The 22,470-nt window shown below is 43.8% G+C and overlaps 1 protein-coding gene across 2 annotated transcripts in view; it reads left to right on the top strand.

The window, feature by feature from the left end:
• The window catches only part of TJP1 (tight junction protein 1), a 274,337-nt gene extending 262,717 nt beyond the window's left edge, over positions 1-11,620 (top strand). Inside the window, exons 24-28 of one of the 2 annotated variants that reach the window (XM_011949255.1) lie at positions 832-1,001; positions 2,793-3,270; positions 5,950-6,167; positions 7,448-7,531; positions 10,073-11,620. In XM_011949255.1, coding sequence (XP_011804645.1) covers positions 832-1,001; positions 2,793-3,270; positions 5,950-6,167; positions 7,448-7,531; positions 10,073-10,167 — 1,045 coding nt within the window. In that variant the 3' untranslated portion in view covers positions 10,168-11,620. Of the gene's footprint in view, positions 1-831; positions 1,002-2,792; positions 3,271-5,949; positions 6,168-7,447; positions 7,592-10,072 lie in introns of both variants that reach the window. The other variant, XM_011949256.1, reaches the window with a different exon arrangement.
• Positions 11,621-22,470: the final 10,850 nt, after the last annotated feature.

The following is a 22,470-nucleotide window of genomic DNA, read 5'->3' as shown; positions in this document are numbered from 1 at the left end:
AGTTTGAATAGTTGTGACAAAGACTGTATGGACCAAAAGACCAGAAACATTTACTTTCTGGTGTTTCAGTGAAAAAGTTTGCCAACCCGTAGTCTGCGACATCTGTTTTTGCAGTGCTCCGAGTATGCCAGATGCCAGATACAAAATCAGAAGTGGGTCTAGGGCCGGGCACGGTGGCTCATGCCTGTAATCCCAGCACTTTAAGAAGCCGAGGCAGGCAGATCACTTGAGGTCAGGAGTTTGAGACCAGCCTGGCCAACATGGCGAAACCCCATCTCTACTAAAAACACAAAAATTAACCAGGTGTGGTGGCTGGCGCCTGTAATGCCAGCTACTCGGGAGGCTGAGGCAGAAGAGTCGCTTGAGCCTGGGAGGTGGAGGTTGCGGTGAACCGAGATCACGCCACTGCACTCCACTCTGGGCGACAGAATGAGACCCTGACTCAAAAAAAAAAAAAGTGAATCTCAGGAAAATTTGTGCCATGATATGTTTTCAGAATATTTGCAAGACTTTCTTAAATCTGTCAATGTTACTATCTTTTGTAAATAACAATTAAATATTAAAATATACCCAAAATTTCACCTGCCTTTGGTTGCCATCTTCTGGATGTTTTACTAATATTCTTAAAGTATTTGTGTGTCTGGACATTTCTTGTGCCGATAAATGGTTGAATCTGTTTTTATATTTCGGTAGAGTAGCTACCCATACTCGTGAGAATAAATTGTGAAATTTCTAGTTTTTTTTAACTTAGAGATACGTGGAGAAATGAGAACTTGTTTTGTAAATGTGAGTCCATTTATAGGTGTTGGCATTTTCTTCATTTGTTAACAGGGGAAAGCCTCCTGAAGCTGATGGTGTAGATAGATCTTTTGGTGAGAAACGCTATGAACCCCTCCAGGTCACTCCCCCTCCTCCTCCATTGCCCTCGCAGTACGCCCAGCCATCTCAACCTGTCACCAGCGCATCTCTCCACGTACATTCTAAGGGAGCACATGGTGAAGGTAGGAAGTTCGGAAGTAGACGTTATAACACAGTAATGCTTAAGAAGTAAAATTCTGATGGTTTCTAGGCAAAATGGTTTTTACGTTAAAAAATACATGATTGAAACCTTTGGGCTGGGAACAGTAAAAATTAAGAATTTTGTTAAAAGTGTGTCTCCTGTTTTTACAAGACCATTATTTTGGACAAGCCTTTTAGCTAAACAGATTTTAATCTGTTTTGTGCTAGTCTCTGAATCTTCTGGAAGTAGTGTTTGCCAGTATATCTAAAGATGGTTTGTAAAACGTATTGTTATGTTTTATCTTCACACACCCAAATAGAAAAGCCATGATGTTTCACATAAAATGTATCCCATTAGCAGCTTGACTTTTCGCATTTACATACCAGGTAGATCACATACAGCTCCAGCTTATTCATCTTAAGAGCTGTGTAACATTTTGCCCTCAGCATATAACACAAAGTGTTTATCTCTTCTGCCGTGAACAGGCATTTTCGTAGCACAGACTTCTCTCTTATTCCCTTAGGAGGCACCTCCCAGGACTTGTGAGTCTTCAAACAGACGTGTTATAGTTCCGGATTGAGACTTATTAAGATTTTGTTTCACACACGACTATGTTTACAGATGAAGACAGTTTTAATTCTTACTTTCCAGTCTTTATGCCTTTTCTGTTTTTCTTTTTTTTTCCTCTCTTTTTTGAGACACAGCCTTGCTCTCGCCCAAGCTGGAGTGCAGTGGCACAATCTCAGCTCACTGCAACCTCTGCGTCTCGGGTTCAGGTGATTCTCCTGCCTCAGCCTCCCGAGTAGCTGAGACTACAGGCGTACACCACTACGCCCAGCTAATTTTTGTGTATTTTGTAGAGACAGGGTTTCATCATGTAGGCTAGGCTGTTCGCAAACTCCTGACCTCAGGTGATCTGCCCACCTCAGCCTCTCAGGTGCTGGGATTACAAGCGTGAGCCAAAGCACCTAGCCTTCTTTCTTTTCTTGCTGATTGCACTGGCCAGGACCTCCAATGAACTCTGAAACATAAGTGGTGAAATTGGATCTCTTTTGCTAGTTCCTGATCTTAAGGAGGAAGGACTTCATGTTTTACCCTTAGAATGTTAGCGGTAGGATTTTCATAGATGTCCTTTGTCATGTTTAAGATGTCCCCTATATTCAGAGTTTGCTGCAAGCAGTTGGTCAGATGTTTTTCCTGCATGTATTAAGATGACCATATGATTTTTCTTCTCATACTGTGATAAATTATATTACCATGTTCATGAGGAATTTGGATTAATAATTCTCTTATAGTGTCTTTAATTATTTCAGAGTTCAGTTGGTACTATATTACACTGCCTCTGGCGGTGCATAAAAAATCCTGTGGTTCCACTTCTTAACCAACATTTGGCATTATCACACTTTTCAGTCTTTCCATTCTAGTGTGTGTGAAATAGTATTTAATGCCTTTGGTTGGTTTTGTTTTACATTTTTCTAATTAATAGTGAGTATCCTTATTATATGATTATTGGACATTCCGGTTTTCACAAAGAGTAGTACCAGTCTTTGGAGGCCAGGAATCTTAGCAGCTGGACCCTAACTCCAGGGCAGCAGGGTATACTCATGGTACTACCTGTCCGTGCTGCCCTCATCCCTCAGCATCACACCTAACCTCCAGGGCTCAAGAGTCAGGCTCTGGCTGTGCCACCCACACTTGGGCCTCGACTCCAGCACCAGGACAAGTTAAGCTGGGAGAGGGCTGTTACACCTTTTTTCAGAAAGGTTTTTAAATGCTTATGTTTGTTTTTCAGGTAATTCAGTGTCATTGGATTTTCAGAATTCCTTAGTGTCCAAACCAGACCCACCTCCATCTCAGAATAAGCCAGCAACTTTCAGACCACCAAACCGAGAAGATACTGCTCAGCCAGCTTTCTATCCCCAGAAAAGTTTTCCAGATAAAGCCCCAGTTAATGGAACTGAACAGACTCAGAAAACGGTCACTCCAGCATACAATCGATTCACACCAAAACCATATACAAGTTCTGCCCGACCGTTTGAACGCAAGTTTGAAAGTCCTAAATTCAATCACAATCTTCTGCCAAGTGAAACTGCACATAAACCTGACTTGTCCTCAAAAACTCCCACTTCTCCAAAAACTCTTGTGAAGTCGCACAGTTTGGCGCAGCCTCCTGAGTTTGACAGTGGAGTTGAAACTTTCTCTATCCATGCAGAGAAGCCTAAATATCAAATAAATAATATCAGCACAGTGCCCAAAGCTATTCCTGTGAGGTAAGACTTTTGCCTTTGCTCAAAGCATTGCCCCTGTGATTTTTCTCATGTGAGTTTGTTTTAGTTTATTTGACTTGGGACTTTGAAGTGATCTTTTTAACTCAACCTTTAAACTAAAGAGTGTTGTTGCAATGAATGCTGTTACATAGAAGGTCCTCCAGGAGTTACAAGATGTTGGTAAAATAATAAAGCTAACAGTCATGTATGGTTGGTAGGTATTGTCATCATCTCTGTTTTACTAAGAACTGAGGTTGAGTGACAGTAAGCAGATTGCCCAGGGTCACACAGCTAGAGTGAGGTGAGCCTCGATTTAGCCGCTGGTCATCCGACCTTTGAGCCCTTGCCTTTTTTTTTTGGAGACAGAGTCTCCCTCTGTCGCCCAGGCTGGAGTGCAGTAGTGCGATCTTGGTTCACTGCAACCTCCACCTCCTGGTTTCAGGCCATTCTCCTGCCTCAACCTCCTGAGTAGCTGGGACTACAGGCGTGCACCACCACGCCCAGCTAAATTTTTTGTATTTTTAGTAGAGAGAGGGTTTCACCATGTTGGTCAGGCTGGTTTTGAACTCCTGACCTCAACTGATCCACCCACCTTGTCCTCTGAAAGTATTAGGATTACAGGTGTGAGCCACCACACCTGGCCCCCCCCCCTTCTTTTTTTTTTTAAAGACAGAGTCTCGCTCTGTCACTCAGGCAGGAGTGGCGTGATCTCGACTCTCTGCAACCTGCAACCTCCGCCTCCCAGGTTCAAGCAATTCTCGTGCCTCAGCCTTCCAAGTAGCTGGGACTGCAGGCATGCGCCACTATGCCCTGCTAGTTTTTGTATTTTTAGTAGAGGCAGGGTTTTGCCATGCTGCCCAGGCTGGTCTTGAACTCCCAGGCTCAAGTGAGCCTCCCAGAGTGCTGGGATTACAGGTGTGAGCCACTGCACCCAGCTGAGAACCCATACTCTTAACCAGCCATGGCCTCTTGTATTCTCCTGATCTGCTGTTAGGGGGCATGTGGAGGACATCTAAAAACGTTAAGTATCTATGTTCCTCTTTCATTATTTGTTCCACAATGATGCTAAGAAGAAAAATAGAATAACCCTGACTGTTTAAAGAGCAGCAGTTAGTAAGATGGCTGAGCAAATGAGACAAAGCAAGCCCTCCTGGAGCCTCCCTGCAGCTCCTCTTTCCTGTCTTTCATTCCGTGGCGATTGACCGGATGGATTCTGGCCACACATTAGCTCATCTCACCCTCCTACAGCCAGTTCCATTTTCATGCCACCGTAAAGCAGAAGCACTTACAGGCAGGGAGAACCAAAGATCAGGATGGCCACCTGAGCGCTTTCCAAGCACAAGGATGGTTATGGCAGCCACTGCCTTCCTAACTGCCCATCCACAGGTGGTCAGGGACAAACACGGTTGACCGCTGCTCTGCAGCTCAGGCTGCCCTCTGCTCCCTTGATATTGTGCCATGCGATGTCGTCCCTGGCACCCCAGTCATACTGGAGTGAAACTGCAGCTACCTTCATGTAATTCTGTTTTGTTGGTCTTTCTGCTCACCTTTAAGCCCTGGCTCAAAACTGTACTTCAGGAAGTCTCAATAGTCTCTATTTTTGAAGCAGTCATTGATACCACATCCCCTTTGCCTTTGGTGTTCTGTGATTACTAAGTTAATCTACTGTCTCTCTTTTCATGAATGTTTGAGATGTGCCCATACAAGGGTCTTCAGCTCATGGAACCTTGGAAGCCTTGCCTTCTGCAGCAGGGTGGGCACTTGGTCCTCAGGGAATGCTGAGGCAGGACCATATTCATGTGCACTTAAAATCCTAGGGAGATGTTATCAAGTCTGAGATGCTGTCAGCTGTGAGATGCACCATTGTTTTGTGTCACTAAGAATGGAAGAACAGGCCGGGCGTGGTGACTCAAGCCTGTAATCCCAGCACTTTGGGAGGCCGAGACGGGTGGATCACAAGGTCAGGAGATCGAGACCATCCTGGCTAACCCGGTGAAACCCCGTCTCTACTAAAAATACAAAAAACTAGCCGGGCGAGGTGGCAGACGCCTGTAGTCCCAGCTACTTGGGAGGCTGAGGCAGGAGAATGGCGTAAACCCGGGAGGCGGAGCTTGCAGTGAGCTGAGATCCGGCCACTGCACTCCAGCCTGGGCGACAGAGCAAGACTCCGTCTCAAAAAAAAAAAAAGAATGGAAGAACAGCCGGGCACGGTGGCTCATGCCTCTAATCCCAGCACTTTGGGAGGCTGAGGCAGGTGGATCACGATGAGATTAGGAGTTTGAGACCAGCCCGGCCAATATGGTGAAACCCCATCTCTACTAAAAATACAAAACTTAGCCAGGCATGGTGGCACACGCCTGTCGCCCCAGCCACTCGGGAGTCTGAGGCAGAAAAATCATTTGAACCTGGGAGGCAGAGGTTGCAGTGAGCCAAGATCGTGCCACTGCACTCCAGCCTGGGCAGCAGAGTGAGATTCTGTCTCAAAATAATAATAATGATAATAATACTCCCTGAGATAATCCTGTCAGTAAAATCTGTTGCCAGAAACTTATCTTGTTAAAGTAACTTCTTGATTATATGGAGAAACAAAAGTAAAATGAAAGCACGTAATACAGTAGTAGTAAAAGCAAAGCACCTGTGTACTCTCAGGAATTCACTCACTAGCCATTTCTGAACTTTCAGTCCTTCAGCTGTGGAAGAGGATGAAGATGAAGATGGTCATACTGTGGTGGCCACAGCCCGAGGCATATTTAACAGCAATGGTGGCGTGCTGAGTTCCATAGAAACTGGCGTCAGTATAATTATCCCTCAAGGAGCCATTCCCGAAGGAGTTGAGCAGGAAATCTATTTCAAGGTCTGCCGAGACAACAGCATCCTCCCACCTTTAGATAAAGAGAAAGGTAAATGTGTTTATTTTTCTCCTTAGTTTTGATAACTTTAAGAGTTGCCCTGTGTGCACTTCAAAGCTTATAGTGCTTGGCTAAGGGGGTAATGCAGCACCTCTCTCTACCTCCACCCTGGGCCACTAATAATAGCATGTTCCTTTCATCAGGGAAGTCCTTTCAGATGAGTGCTGTAGTGAGGGGTGCCCAGGGGATGGTGTTGCAAGCAGGCAGGAGGTGGCCTGAGGCAAGACTGTGGCGGTCACACTGCCTGCTTTTACTTTTGGTGTGAAGTAAAAAAATGATGGCATAGGACAGGCCACGGGATGTCTCTCACTTGTGCCTGCTGAGCAGCCTGGGCTGACCTGACCAAATTTGTCTTTGAGTCAGTCGGCCTTTGCGTCTCTGGAGATGGGTTAGGTAACAGCCACTCAGAAAGGCTTTGCTGTGTCTTCACCTGATTGGAGAACCTAAACATCTTGACAGGTACTGTCTTACTCATCACCCCAGAACCTAGCACTAGTACATACATGCTCAGCAGAGTGCACGAAGGAGTCTCAGAGGAGATGACAGTATGTTTCTGAGCTTCTTAAGGAAACTGTTATTTTCATAATCCTCCTGGATCTATCAGGATATTGTAATGAACTGTGTCGTGATTTAGCATCTTTTAGCAGTGCTTTTACTTACCTAAATCAGTTAACACTTTCTTACATTTTGCCAGAATACTGATACCTGATTCTGTACTCTGATTTTGGGGACATCCTGTTTTAAAAACCAGTAGGACTGACTGTGTTGGCCCTGCATGAATCCCTGTAAACATATATGGAGCAAATTTTAAAAATGGAAAATATGTCACATTTGTAACAAGTACATTTGACTATGTTTTATACTATAGACCCATATGATTGAATGCAGTAGCCACTACCTGCACTTGGCTAGCTAGCACTTGAAGTGTGACAATTTTGGATTGAAAGATGCTGGAAATGTGAAATAAACACCAAGTTCCAAAGATATCATATATTGGTTACATGTTGAAATAACAGTGTTTTGGTTATATTGAGTTAAAATACTATAGTATTTGTTATCACCTGTTTCTTTTTACTTTCTAACGTGGCTACTGGGAAATTTAAAATTCCATATGTGGCTACTGTTAACATTTTTTTTGTGGTCAGTGTGATTGTAGAGAACTAACTCCATTAGGCTTTCAAGCATATAATTAGAAGCGGGGTGAGGAAAACCGGGGGTCTAGAAGAAAGACCACATCCAACCTCTCTGCCCATCCCCTTTTCCAACTCCAGGTGAAACACTGCTGAGTCCCTTGGTGATGTGTGGTCCCCATGGCCTCAAGTTCCTGAAGCCTGTGGAGCTGCGCTTACCACACTGTGCGTCCATGACTCCTGACGGTTGGTCTTTTGCTCTAAAATCATCCGACTCCTCGTCGGGTATGCTGTCTTCACTCTGTCCTTTGGGGGCTTTGGGGACTGTCGTTGATTAATACCTGGGCTGATGATGCTACCCATGCTGTGTGTGAGCAAATCTCTCCCTCTGTTCCTGTGGCCTTGTAGGCATCACCAGTATTTCCACATTTATTTATGGTGCATATATTGTAAATAAATATGGAAAGATAGAAGAGTTTCTTCCTTTTAAAAATTGATAATTTGGGCCAGGCGTGGTGGCTCACGCCTGTAGTCCCAGCACTTTGGGAGGCCAAGGCGGGTGGATCACCTGAGGTCAGGAGTTCGAGACCAGCCTGGCCAACATGGTGAAACCTCATCTATACTAAAAATACAAAAATTAGTCAGACATGTTGGCACACGCCTGAGGCTGAGGCAAGAGAATTGCCTGAGCCAGGGAGGCGGAGGTTGCAGTGAGCCGAGATCATGCCACTGCACTCCAGCCTGGCCAGCAGAGCGAGACTCTGTCTCAAAAAAAAAAAAAAAAAAAAAATTAATAATATGGCCAAATAATTGAGTATTTCTTGGTATTCAAAATGATTGATTCTGTCCAATTTTTCAGGATGCAGTGGGAGAATTATTATTGTCCCACACAAACAGGCATTTTTATCTTATTAAAATTAGTTCATTCCTTTCTATAATTATTTATATTTTTGGTTACTGTTGTTTCGTTTCTTTTTTGTTTGTTTTGTTTTGTTTTGTTTGAGACGGAGTCTTGCTCTGTCGCCCAGACTAGAGTGCAGTGGCACGATCTCGGCTCACTGCCAGCTCTGCCTCCTGGGTTCAAGCGATTCTCCTGCCTCAGCCTCCCGAGTAGCTGCGATTATAGGAGTGCGCCACCACGCCCGGCTAATTTTTTGTATTTTTAGTAGAGATGGGGTTTCACCGTGTTGGCCAGGCTGGTTTGAAATCCTGACTTCACGTGATCCACCCGCCTCGGCCTCCCAGTGTGCTGGGATTACAGGCGTGAGCCCCTGCACCTGGCCTGTTTAATTTCTTAATCTACAAAGTATGTATACCAGAGAAACTTAAAAAGATCTTCCATTGTGATCATACTTGGCCATGGCTTTTCAGTGTAACACTCTGAATTGCTTCTTTTATACACTATTTGTAAACGACTCTTTGCTCCTAAGATCATAATGTCAAAGCTTCCATTGCATTTTCACATTTCTCCCTTCCTTGAGTGACTTAAGTCAGTTAACAATTAGGATTTTATTTTGGGTGTAGATCACTTTAAGCGAACCTGATTTAAAGTCCTGCTTCCAAATCTTTGATAAATCAGACGAGCATTATTTAGTTTTAGTTTGGTACAGTATGAAATAAAAGTTTGTGGTATAAAGATCATAGCAAGAGCATATTTTAATGTTACCAAAGAAAAAAATTACTTGTAAATATATATTTCCTCATATTTACAAGTACCGCATTTTCTGGAAAAATGACATTCTTTTGGCTCCAGATATTGCTTAGATAATGTCTAACATACTGTAGGCAGGGTTCTCAGATGGCACTGTTGACATTTTGGCCCAATGATTATTGTAGGGGCTCTCCTGTTCATTGTGGGATATTTAGCAGCTTCCATGGGCCTCTACCCCTAGATGCCAGAGGTAACAAGCAAAACTGTCTGCAGATGCCCCATCTGGGGCAGGCCGTTCCTGTTTGAGAGCTATTGCTGTAAGGGAAGCAGAAATCCACAGTTGTGACTCTCAGCTTGGCTTGGATACCACAGAGACATATACTTGTCCCTGCCTTCTTCACATTTAATAGAAATCACCAAGAGCTTATTAAAAACTTAAATCCTGAGATCTAACTAACACCCAGTCAGTGAGTTTTTGAAGCTGCGTGATTGATTTTGTTGTACAACTGGAATCAGAGCTGAGCAGCTCTGGCGCAGTCTCGTTTCTTTGTTTGTTTTTTGCAAGGGGAAAGACAGTCTTCAAGAACTAGATTCTGCAGAACTGGGTTTCATTTGTTGGGCTATAGTTGAGTATGGGAAATGTGTCCTCATTCTCAGCTCAAATAGGTGATCATATAATTATCCTCCAGACTTTTGAGAGTGGAAAAAAAAAAAACTGCTACTGATAATTATGTGGGCTCGGGCAAACTGGAACTGTCCCAGACATAAGATTGCCGTCACTCACTTGTATTCGTTTTTTGAAAAGTCAGTGCACTTGATAATGTAATAAAGGAGAAGTCTGAAAGTTTTAAAAACAAAAAAACTGTTCTTAATGGTGTGAGTTGGAAAGAAAGTTTTAAATATTTTTTTAAATAGAAGTGTGAAACACCTTTGAAATTGTTAGGTGCCAGCAGGTGTGCATTGAAATAAAGCAGTGAGTTTTGATAACAAATACAATATGCTGAAGAAACAGAAGAAAATTATGTCTAAATGTACATATTTGCCCTATAATTGCAAAGCATTGCAGATAGCAATTTACTCAACTGTAAATGACATCACCTTCTTTTCTCTCATAGGTGATCCTAAAACCTGGCAAAACAAGTGTCTTCCTGGAGATCCAAATTATCTCGTTGGAGCAAACTGTGTTTCTGTCCTTATTGACCACTTTTAACTCTTGAAATATAGGAACTTGATTAAATAATGTGAAACTGGATTAAACTTAATCTAAATGGAACCACTCTATCAAGTATTATACCTTTTTTAGAATTGATACTACAGTTCGTTAGTATGAAGCATTTGTTTGAACTGATAAAGATTAGTGAGCATGCCCCTGAACCATGGTCAGAAAACATGCTACACGCTGTGTGTTTGTGGTTGACGGGACTATTGGTATTGGCTAGAGGTTCAAAGATATTTTGCTTTGTGATTTTTGTAGTTTTTTTTTTATCGTCACTGCTTAACTTCACATACTGATTTCCGTTAAAATACCAGCCAGTAAATGGGGGTGCATTTGAGGTCTGTTCTTTCCAAAGTACACTGTTTCAAACTTTACTATGGCCCTGGCCTAGCATACATACACATTTTATTTTATTATGCATGAAGTAATATGCACACATTTTTAAAATGCACCTGGAATATATAACCAGTGTTGTGGATTTAACAGAAATGTATAGCAAGGGGATTTATAACTGGGGGAGGGTGAAGTGAAGACAATGACTTACTGTGTATGAAAACACATTTTTCACAGGGAAGGATACAGAAGCATGTGAGACTGGTTCCATGGCCTCTTCATGAAGATCTCTAACTTCACCATATTACCACAAACATACTAACCAGCAGGAATGCCTTACCCTCATGTTCTTAATTCTTAGCTCATTCTCGCTGTATGTTACTAAGTTTTTATGGCTTTTGTGCATTATCGAGATACTGTATCATGACAAAGACTGAGTAAATTGTGCATTTGGTGGTTTCAGAAATGTGTTATCACCCAGAAGAAAATAGTGGTGTGATTTGGGGATTTTTTTCTTTTCTTTTTTCTTTTTCTTTTTTTTTTTGGACAAGGGGCAGTGGTTGTTTTCCATTCTTTCTGGCTATGCATCTGAAAATTTTGATGTTTTAAGGATGCTTGTATATAATGCGTGCATACCACTTTTGTTCTTGGTTTGTAAATTAACTTTTATAAACTTTACCTTTTTTATACATAAACAAAACCAAGTTTCTAAAGGCTACCTTTGTATTCTCTCCTGTACCTCTTGAGCCTTGAACTTTGACCTCTGCAGCAATAAAGCAGCGTTTCTATGACACATGCAAGGTCATTTTTTTTAAGAAAAAGGATGCACAGAGTTGTTACATTTTTAAGTGCTGCATTTAAAAGATACAGTTACTCAGAATTCTCTAGTTTGATTAAATTCTTGCAAAGTATCCCTACTGTAATTTGTGATACAATGCTGTGCCCTAAAGTGTATTTTTTTACTAATAGACAATTTATTATGGCACATCAGCACGATTTCTGTTTAGATAATACACCACTATGTTCTGTTAATCATTCGGTGTGACTGAATTTCTTTTGCTGTTATTAAAAATCTCAAATTTCTAAATCTCCGAAATAAACTTTTTAAAATAAAGTGCTGGTTTGGTCTGTTTGCCCCCCTGTTTTCTAGTTTCCTGCAGCTTTATAATCCTGTTTTAAAATTCTGCACACAAATCCTTATCACCAGCATCACCCACCACCTCGTCATCTGGTGTCGCATGCGGACTCTTGTCCCCTTGGCCAGCACGCACGGCTGGGTGGGCCGTGCTCATCGGAAGGGCTCAGATCGAAGTGGGGCAGAAGGACCTGGAGACAGAGTGGGAGAAAACAGCAGGTAGACGTCCCCTGCAGGTAAACACACACCCCTGCATGGGGAAACACCCTGTGTGGGGAAGCACGCTGCGTTCCTGTGTGTGTGTACGCACGTGCGTGAGGAACCGTTTGTATATGGTTTTATTCCCCAGGTAAAGAGCATGTCACCCACATTTGGGGGAAGAAAATGGGTTTAATGAGCATAAATACTCCATTGCGGATACCCTGCTTACTTAACTACCACCCCTTTTGGCATTTAGCTTATTGCTATAGTGTTTTAGTAAACATCTCTGTGGATTGAATCCATCTATGTGGATTTTATTTTGTTTCATCTTTATTAAGATATAATTTACATACAGTAAGTTACTGTTTTTAAAATGTATAGTTCAGATTTTGACAAACACATACTGTTTATTTACCACAGTTATTACATCAAACAGTCTTCTCAAATCATTTGTACCCCTTTGTATTCAATCCTCTTCCGGCCCCCGGCAGGGTGATCTCTTCTGTTTCTGTAGTTGCCTTTTTGACAGCATCATATAAATGGAATCTACGATATGCTGCCTTTGAGTCTGGCTTATTTCACTCAGCGTGATGCATTTGAGATTCGTGGATGATGTTGCAGGTTCTCTCTTATTGCCACGTGGTACTCCATTGTGTGGCTGTACCAGAGCTTGTTCATCCATTCCCAGTTAAGGAACTTTTGGGTTGTTGCCAGGTTTGGGAGACTATTAATAAACTGCTATAAACATTTGCATACAGGGTTTTGTGTAAACATTTCTTCATTTCGCTTGACTTCAGTTTGATGGATGTCTAGTTTATATCAGTTTGTTCTTTCATAGATTGTGCTTTTGTTATATTTTCACTGAGATGTTACATCTTCACTAAGAAATCTTCACTTAGCCCAAAGTGTCAAGATTTCTCAAGTTTCAGAATTTTTTGTTTTATATTTATGTCTATGATCCACTTGGAGTTAATTTATGTGTAGTATGATGTAGGGGTTGAGTTTTTTATTGTTTTAAATGTGTCCTTATTGTAAACACAGACACATATATAAGGCCTAAGTAAGACTGTTTTCATTTAAATAAATTAGGGAAACAATGTATTGTGAAAGGGACAGAACTCAGTAAGTCTGTTGTTTGTCCCCCTGCCTTTTAGTATGTGATGAACATCTGGTCAGGTGTAGATACCTAGCGCTGCTTCCGAGGGACATTTCTGTGCCTAACCATCTTCGCACAGCACTGAGCATGGGCAGTGAGTTCATTCAGATGGCGAAGTTTTCAAGGCAGAATTCTGTTTTTGCCCTTCCCCTATACTAACACTCTACTCGACAAAGGCTTAGTGAACATCCACTAACGCCACGTGAGTCAGTTCCTCCTCTTGACCTCTGAGCAGATACTTGATGCAGTACACAAGGCACCGTGCAGATGGAGATGACTCAGGTGAGGAGACACAGACGCTGACACTGTGGCTTCCGTCTAGACCGGGAGCAGTTGGCTAGGAAGGGATGTGGCAGCAGATGCCGGAAGGCCACCTAGCAGGCAGATGGGGAATAAGTTTTCGGTTTGCCTTGACTTGCAGTTTGAAAACCATTTACTGGATAGGAAGCCACGCTGTTTTCTGTGCAGTTTGCAGAAAGCAAACCCAAGGCATCCCGGGACACGTTACCGTGGCTGCCCGCCCAGCAGCCCTACAGAGAGTGACCCGGCACTCTGTTCCCAGGCTGCTTACCCGGGTTTCCCCAGATGATGGAGTAGGGGAAGACCCATTGTGATGTGCTGGTTTTTACAGAACCACATTGTTGTCTCCTGATCAATGTGATCCCAGCAAAAACTCAGTGGCATTTTTGACTCTTACCTACTCGTGTGTTTTTCTTTGGAACAACTCAACAGTGAAGGAGCTATTGCCCAAGATGCAGGAGGAATACCATTTGGTTTGGGGTTGGGGTTTTTTGTTTGTTTTTGGCGGGGGAATTCACTAAGAAGGTATATATTAAACTTGGAAGATTTCTAGTTCAAAACTAAAATGGATAAAACTTTTAAGTGTTTGCCATTTCTATTGTAGATAATTAGGGCTTTCTTTACCAGTGGCCATGAAGGTGCCCCCTAGCGCTTGTTTCTCCCAGCTGATGGGTGTTCACTCAGGTTAGCCAGAAGTTGACACAAACGAGGTGCTCAGAAGAGAGATCTGTAACCAACTGCGACAAGCCTTCCACATTCTGACACTCCCTTCCTTCCCTTTGTAGCATAGGCCATTCTGAGGTAATTGTGTCCACAGTTGTCTAGGAAATCACATGCCAATAAAGACTAAAAATTGAGTTTTGTGGCACCAAGTTTTCTGCCTACTGGCACAATGCCAGGCAGGGAAGATGTGTCGGGTTTTCACTTGGTGCATGAGAGAAATGGGCCTTGTGAGACGCAGCAGAGCCCCCACGTGGACTGCCCTCCTCTGGCACTCGACAACGGAAAAAGAGGAAGAGGTGAGTGCACGGGTGGTGATTTTAGCGTGTTTGTACCTTGGCTTGATTGTCACCGTAAAGTTTTGAGGTAATTTGATCTATTTGTCCACATATCATCTCCTGGTCTTAAGTGGATTTGAAAATATGCAGGTATAAGTCATTTTATACCCCCTTAAAAACAGAGAAGGAAGGAAAATGTGGAAACTGACATGTGGCCAGTATGCTGCTGCTGTTGAGTGTTGAGGGGCCTGCCAAGTATTCACCCTAGCAGCTCTTCAGTTCTTGTCAAAGGGGGTGTGGTAGAAACCGGCTGGAATGACGGCAGTGGGGTTCCCAGAGAGGACCTTGAGGACAAGAGGTTTCTCAGAGCACTTCTGAGAATGAGCGTCTTCCATGTTGGATAAGGACAGCTTGAGGATGAGTGGGAACCAAGTGGAAAGGACGAAGGTTGAGACCCAGGGAGCAGCCCCAGTCTCGAAATACCTACCAAGCGGCGGTTGCAGTTGTAGTGGGAAGCTCAGGGCTTTCAGAAGCATTTGAAACCAAGTGCTTTAAAGCAAAATTCAGTTTTTTTTTTTTTTTTTTTTTTTTTTGAGACGGAGTCTCGCTCTGTCGCCCGGGCTGGAGTGCAGTGGTGCAGTGGCCGGATCTCAGCTCACTGCAAGCTCCGCCTCCTGGGTTTACGCCATTCTCCTGCCTCAGCCTCCCGAGTAGCTGGGACTACAGGCGCCTGCCACCTCGCCCGGCTCGGTTTTTGTATTTTTTAGTAGAGACGGGGTTTCACCGTGTTAGCCAGGATGGTCTCGATCTCCTGACCTCGTGATCCGCCCGTCTCGGCCTCCCAAAGTGCTGGGATTACAGGCTTGAGCCACCGCGCCCGGCCGCAAAATTCAGTTTCTTTGCAGCCTGCTGTTTAGTAGAGGACACATACCAAAGAGTCCCAGGGCTTGTTTTTTTTGTTTCCTGGAGACGGAGTCTCGCTCTGTCACCCAGGCTGGAGGGCAGTGGGGCAATCTCGGCTCACTGCGCCGCCATGCCCGGCTAATTTGTGTATTTTTAGTAGAGACAGGGTTTCACCATGTTGGCCAGGCTGGTCTCAAACTCCTGGCCTCAAGTGATCCGCCCACCGTGGCCTCCCAAAGTGCTCGGATTAATTACAAGCATGAGCCACTGCGCTCTGCCCATTGGTTTCTTGATAGGCCCAGGGAGGAGGGTGGAAGTTTGCTCAGTAGGATCCAGTGCTGCTGCCCCTGGGGAACAGGATTTGGTTCTTACGTTTTTGAATATTTAAACTCAGTTGTAGTGCTTCCACCAAGCCTTGAGGAGTTGCTCCCCAGTTTTAGCAACCATTAATGTGCCACATTCATGACAGCACAAACTGCAAATTTTCCAAGAAAGCATCTTGGACTTGAGTCCTCTTGAAACGCTTTTGTGGCCTTTCCAAGGAGGACCACAGGAAACACAGGGCAGGCACCAGGAAGAAGCAGAAAGTGGATCTGCGTCCACCATCTTGACGACTTGGTGGGATAGAGGCAAAGAACCCTGTGCAGGGAGGACGGGACTAAACCGAAGGCCCTCACCTCAGTCAGGGAACCAGGAGAGCATTGACTTCGGCCCATCACAGCCCAGCAACTTCAGTGTCCACCACCCAGGCAGGAGAAGGGTTAGTTTTTATTTTTTTAGCGTATTTTCACACTTAGTTGCAATAACACAGCATTTGCGAGAATAATACAGAGAAACTTCCTTCTGCCCTTGACCTAGACTCCCTGAGTGTTGCCAATTTTCTACCTGTGCAGTGCACGCTAGGTAGGTAGGTAGGTAGGTAGGTGGGTAGTCAGCTTGGGCTCTTGTAACCAAATACCATGGACCGAGTGGCTTAAATCAGGTCCAAGATGCTTCCTTGGAAAATTTGCAGTTTGTGCTGTCATTTATTTTCTCATCGCTGCGGAGGCTAGAAGGTGCCAGCATGGTCAGTTTCTGTTAAGAGTTCTCTTCCTGACTTGTAAACAGCAATCATCTCTGTCCTCAGTGGCCCGTCCTTGATACATGCACATGGAGAGAGCAGACACGCCCTCTGGTGTCTCATGGGGATCCTCATCCTATCAGCTCAGTGCCCACCCTTAGGACCTCATTCAACCTCAGTTGCTTCCTTAGAGACCCCCTGTCCAAATGCACCCACAGTGGGGGTTAGGAATTTTAGGGGACATAAACATTTCTGCCCCTAACAGTATTCTTCTGAATCATCTGAGCATCAGGTTGAAGACATGACGCATATTACCTAAGAACCAGGGTATTCTCTTACATAACGACAGTACACTTAACCTCAGAAAGCTTTACAAGAATTGATTTTGGCTTCATCTATTTTCTTCTATTGACTCTCTGTTTTTCATTGCGTGGAGTTTGCGCTAGTCTTTATTATTTCCTTCTTGCTTTGGGTTCAGTTTGTTCTTTTTCTAATTTTTGAAGGAGGAAGTTTGGTTTAGTGATTTCAGATATTTTTAAAATAGGCATTTAAAAGCTATAAATTCCCTCTAGACACTGTGTAGCTGTATTTTATAAATGTTGATATTTTTACATTTTCATTTAGTTCAAAATATTTTCTATTTTCCTTGTGATTTAACCCCTGAATTATTTAGAAGTAATTTTTTAATTTTTCAAATATTTGGGGCTTTCCCAAATATCTTCCCATTGTTTTTAATTAATTTTATTTTGATGTGAAAACATACTTTGTGTTATTTGAATCCTCTTCATTGAGGCCTTTTTTGTGGTCGAGTACAAGGTCTGTCTGGAGAGTGCTGCATGTGCTCTTGAAGAGAATGTGTATTCTGTTGTTGGGTGGGGTGTTCTATAGATAGAGGAGAAGTCAAGTTGGTTGCTGCTGTTCTTTGGGTCTTCTATATCCTTGCTTGTTTTCTGTCTAGTTCTCTCAGTTACTGAGAGTGGAGTATTGAAGTCTCCAACTCTTATTGAATTGCCTTTTTCTCCTTTCAATTCTGTCAGTTGGGTTTTACATATTTTGGAGCTCTGTTGTTAGGAACATGTATGTTTATACTTGCTATATCTTCCTTATGACCAGTATGAAATATCCCTCTTTGTTTCTAGCAATATTTTCTGTCTTAAAGTCTATTTTAACTGATATTAGAATAGCCATTACAATTTTCTTATGGTCTCTGTTTGTATGGTATATATTTTTTCATTCTTACTTAGTTTTAAGGTATTTGTGTCTTTTAATGTAAACGGTGTCTCTTTATACAAAGCATATAGTTGGATCTTGTTTTATTACTATCAGTTTCTGCCTTTTGATTGGAGTGTTTAATCCATTTACATTTAATCTAACTATTCATATGGTTTAATTTCTTCCTGCCACTTCTCTATTTATTTAATGATTATATAACTCAGGCTTTTTTGTTTTTCTTTCTCCTTTATTGCTCTTTTTATTCCTAGAGCAACCAATTACAACAAAAAAGTAAGAATGAAGCAATAAAAAATAAAGGAATTAAAAGCATACTAGAACATATCTGTATAGAGCATATAAGAAATATAGATATTTTCAGGGCCGGGCGCGGTGGCTCAAGCCTGTAATCCCAGCACTTTGGGAGGCCGAGACGGGCGGGTCACGAGGTCAGGAGATCGAGACCATCCTGGCTAACATGATGAAACCCCGTCTCTACTAAAAAAATACAAAAAACTAGCCGAGCGAGGTGGTGGGCGCCTGTAGTCCCAGCTACTCGGGAGGCTGAGGCAGGAGAATGGCGTAAACCCGGGAGGCGGAGCTTGCAGTGAGCTGAGATCCGGCCACTGCACTCCAGCCTGGGCGACAGAGCAAGACTCTGTCTCAAAAAAAAAAAAAAAAAAAAAAAGAAATATAGATATTTTCTAGTATGCTTGGGTTATATGCAGGTTATCTTCTGATGTCATTTCTTTTCAGCCTAAGGACTTCCTTTAGTATGTTTTATAAGACAGATTTGCTTGCATTGAATTTCCTCAATTTTTGTTTATCTTTATTTTGGCTTCACTTTTGAAGGATAGTTTTGCTAGCTAAAGAATTCTTAGTTAATAAATATTTTTCCTACAGCACTTTGAATATGTCATTTTAATGTCTTCTTCACTTGAGACAGCTGTTAAACATAGTTCTTCCCTTGTATGTGATAAGGTTATGGGTTCTTTTTTTTTTTCTTTGCTGTTTTGAAATTTTATCTTTGTCCTTCAACTCCGTATGCATCTAGCTATAGATCTCTTTCTGTTAATCCCATTTGAAGTTTGTCATGCTTCACTGGTGTATTTTTCATCAAATTTGGGACTTTCTTGCTATTATTTGTTCAAATATTTCTTCCCTTCTCTCTCCTCTCCTTCTGGGAGAGAACATGTGTTTAGTATGCGTGATGAGTCCCAAATTTAGGTCTGTTTTTCAGTTATTTGTATTCATTTTCTTTCTATTCTTCAATTTGGATGGGTTTTATTAATCCCCTTTCAAGTTCACTGATTCTTTCTCCTGCCAAAATCAAATCTGCTGTTAAACCCCTCTAGTAAATATTTCAGTTATTGTGCTTTTCAACTCCAGAATTTCCATTTGATTTTTTTTTTTTTTACAATACCTTTTTATTGATAGTCTGTATTGCTGAGTCATTGCTCTCATACTTTGTTTCTTAAAAACGGACCGGGCACAGCAGCTCACGCCTGTAATCCCAGCACTTTGGGAGGCTGAGGCAGGCGGATCATCTCTCAGTTGTTCGAGACCAGCCTGGCCAACATGGTGAAACCTCGTATCTACTAAAAATACAAAAAAATAGCCTGATGTGGTGGCAGGTGCCTGTAGTCCCAGCTACTCAGGAGGCTGAGGCACGAGAATCGCTTGAACCCAGGAGGCAGAGGTTGCAGTGAGCCGAGATCGTGCCACTGCACTCTAGCCTTGAACCCAGGAGGCAGAGGTTGCAGTGAGCCAAGATCGCGCCACTGCACTCTAGCCTAGGTGACAGTGTGAGACTGTGTCACTCCAAAAAAAAAAAAGTCAAATCAAATTTAAAAAAAAGAAATGGTTTCCTTTAGGTCTTTAAACATTTTATCATAGCTGCTTTGAAATCTTTATCTACAAATTCAAACATCTGGGCCCCATCAGACAGTGTCTACTGATAGCTTCCTCCCCACTTACTACCCAAATAGGGATCACACTTTCTTGCTTCTTTGCATGTCTCATAATTTTAAAAACTGGACACTTTAGTTAACATTGTAGCACCTCTGGATTCTGCTCCTTCCCCTTACCCCCTATTTCTGTTATAGTGACTTCACTGAACAAATCCTATAGAATCAGTCTCAACCTCAGTGTGCAGCCACTGATGCTTCTGTTCAGTTTGGGGTTTTTATTGTTTTTATTTTCAAGTCTAGCTTCCTAGTGGTTGCCTGTGGGTTAGCATATGTGGGGTTAGCATATGTGGTCAGCCAATGATGGGTCAAATGTACTTAAACACCTTTAACCACTAAGGCCTCCATGCTTTGCCCGTGGATCTGTGTGTGGTTTGGGGAATGCATTTGGAGATCAGCAGTGTACAAATGTGCTCCAGCAAATTGTTTCAGGTTTCACGTCTCCTCTGCACATGCACAAGGCCTCATGTGTAGCCAGAGATATATATAATCAACCCCTGGCATTGACGGGGGATTTGTTACAGGACCCAAAATTTGATTCCACAGATATTAAAACTCACAGATGCTCAATTTCCTTACATAAAATAGAAGAGTATTTGTATATAACTTGTGCAGTCCTCTCACAGACTTTAAATCATCACTGTGTTACTTATCATACCTAATACAATGTAAATGCTGTATAAATAGTTGTTACACTGTAGTTTGTATTTTTATGTTTATGGGTACGTAGGTGTATATATTTATGGAGTACATGAGATTTTGATACAGGCATGCAGCGGTACTAATCACATCAGAGTAAATGGGATATCCATCACCTCAAGCATTCATTGTTTCTTCAGGTTGTAAACATTCCAATTATGCTCCCTCAGTTATTCTAAAATGTACAACTAGTTATTGCTGGCTATAGTCACCCTGTTGTGCTATCAAATACTAGATCTTATTCATTGTATCTAACTATATTTTTGTACCCATTAACCTTTCCCATTTTCCATGCTCCCGCACCACCCCATGTATTATTATTTTTCGTTGATTTTTGGGGCAATCTCACTCCGTCGCCCAGGCTGGAGTGCAGTGGCACCATCTCGGCTCACTGCAACCTCCCCATCCCAGGCTCAAGCGATTCTCCTGCCTCAGCCTCCCGAGTAGCTGGAACTACAGGTGCATGCTGCCATCACGCCCAGCTAATTTTTATATTTTATGTAGAGACAGGGTTTCACCATGTTGGCCAGCCTGGTTTTGAACTCCTGAGCTCAAGTGATCGGCTCACCTTGACCTCCCAAAGTGCTGAGACTACAGATGTGAGCCACCTCCCCTGGCCATTTTTTAATATTTTCAAGCCGTGGTTGGTTGAATCTGCAAATACAAGGCGGACTCTATGGATAGCTGGGACTCTGCAGTCTCTCCTGGGTGCACAAAATGGAGAGACCCTGTCTCTAAAAAAAAACAAAAACACTTTTTTTTGAGATGAAGTTTCGATCTTGTTGCCCAGGCTGAAGTGCAATGGCAAGGACAGATCACCATGAGGGTGGCAGGGAGCCAAGGGACCTGGAGCCCATGAGCCCATGAGTGCCCTAGGCTCCTCCCTCCCTACTCCAGGGTACACTTGAGGAGGGAACTCTGCAGCTGGGCGGGCAGCCTATGCCTGCACTCCCATCTTCTAGAAAGGCCCCTGGCGGCACAGGACTGGGCTGGCATGGCGGATCCATTCCCTGACGCCTTACGGAGGGCCAGGCTCTCTCAGGAGCAGGAGGTATCCGCACCACCTCTCACAGGACAGGGCTGTGACCCTCCCAGAGAAGGAGGGTTCCAGCCCGTGCAGACCCAAGCCTTGGAGGAAAGCGGAGTGGGGCAATATGGTGCTAGACCACCAGGCTCACGCCCTCCCTTTCCCCGCCCATCCACGCATGCTCCAGCACAGCCACTCCTCTCTCCCCAGTGTCCCCATCGTAGAACTGCAGAGACCATGATGATAGCATCTTCTTCACCGAGCAGCCACGTGGCATGGATGCACTGTCACAGGTCAAGTGTTCAGAACAGGCCTGCTCTCGGGAGGTGCTGTTAACCATCTGTCATCCCTGTGTCAGTGGCTTTGTTATCTCAGGAACCAGTTACTAGCAGAGTCACTAAAAATGCCATCTGCAGAATCAGGGTCATGCCAGCCTGGCCTGTCCCCAAGCCAGTGCTTGGGCCTGGTGTGAGTGAGGCCCTTCAGAGTCACATGGCGTTGGTGAAGCAGAGCAAACCCAAGCCAGTGGCCCAGCCCCGAGAAACAGGCAGCTGGGCCTGGAGAGTATCTGTAGCTGCGTCTTGGAAGAAGTGAGGCCAAAAGCTTCAGCGATTTTCTTCAAAAGGAAGTCTGAGGACACAGCCTGCAGAGGTCAGAAGCTGAGAGCAGCAAAGCCAGGCACATGTCAATGATCAAAGCCAGGACATGGCACGCAGGTGGATGCAGTGAAGTGGCCATTGCTTTGAAAACGTAGACGAAGCCACCTCCTCTGAAGGAGAAGCCCCCGCATGGCTTCAGTTCCTCTTTTCCACATGTGTGCCTGCTACAGGCCAACTTCTCAGTCGTCTTGGTTGAAATGTGGAGGAGTAATACAACTCCATGTAGTGTGAGGCCAGGAGAGGTCAGTGGGGTCCCAGGGGCCAGGCTCAGCCTCACCAAAGGCACGTGATTGCTGTGGCAGGGTGGGGGTCTTGCACTTGCTTCAGTAAATTCCCCAACAGTTGCCAGCCAGTGGTGACACCGTGTGGCAGGGTGTGCCTTCCTCCCAGGCCACGCCTGCCTGCCAGGCTGCCAGGGGACAGGACTCACCCACAGGTGCAGCATGGCTCCCTCCCACAGGGAAGCCCCAGCCCATGCTCGCAGATAACCAAGGGCCTGGGGTGCCATGTGGCAGAGCGCCCCTTCCTCCCAGGAGGGCACAGTCGGACGTCTCTCCTCGCCTCTGGCCCTTAGTGGGGCCAGGTGGCCTGTGCCACCCCTCACTGTACCCCATTCCCAGGTCTGGCCCTGTAAAAGCCTCCCACACTGT

Source organism: Colobus angolensis, unplaced genomic scaffold (assembly GCF_000951035.1).
Source record: "Colobus angolensis palliatus isolate OR3802 unplaced genomic scaffold, Cang.pa_1.0 Scaffold294, whole genome shotgun sequence".
NCBI lineage: Eukaryota > Metazoa > Chordata > Mammalia > Primates > Cercopithecidae > Colobus > Colobus angolensis.
Note: the sequence above shows the minus strand (reverse complement) of the source record. Positions and strands in the feature narration are given on the sequence as shown.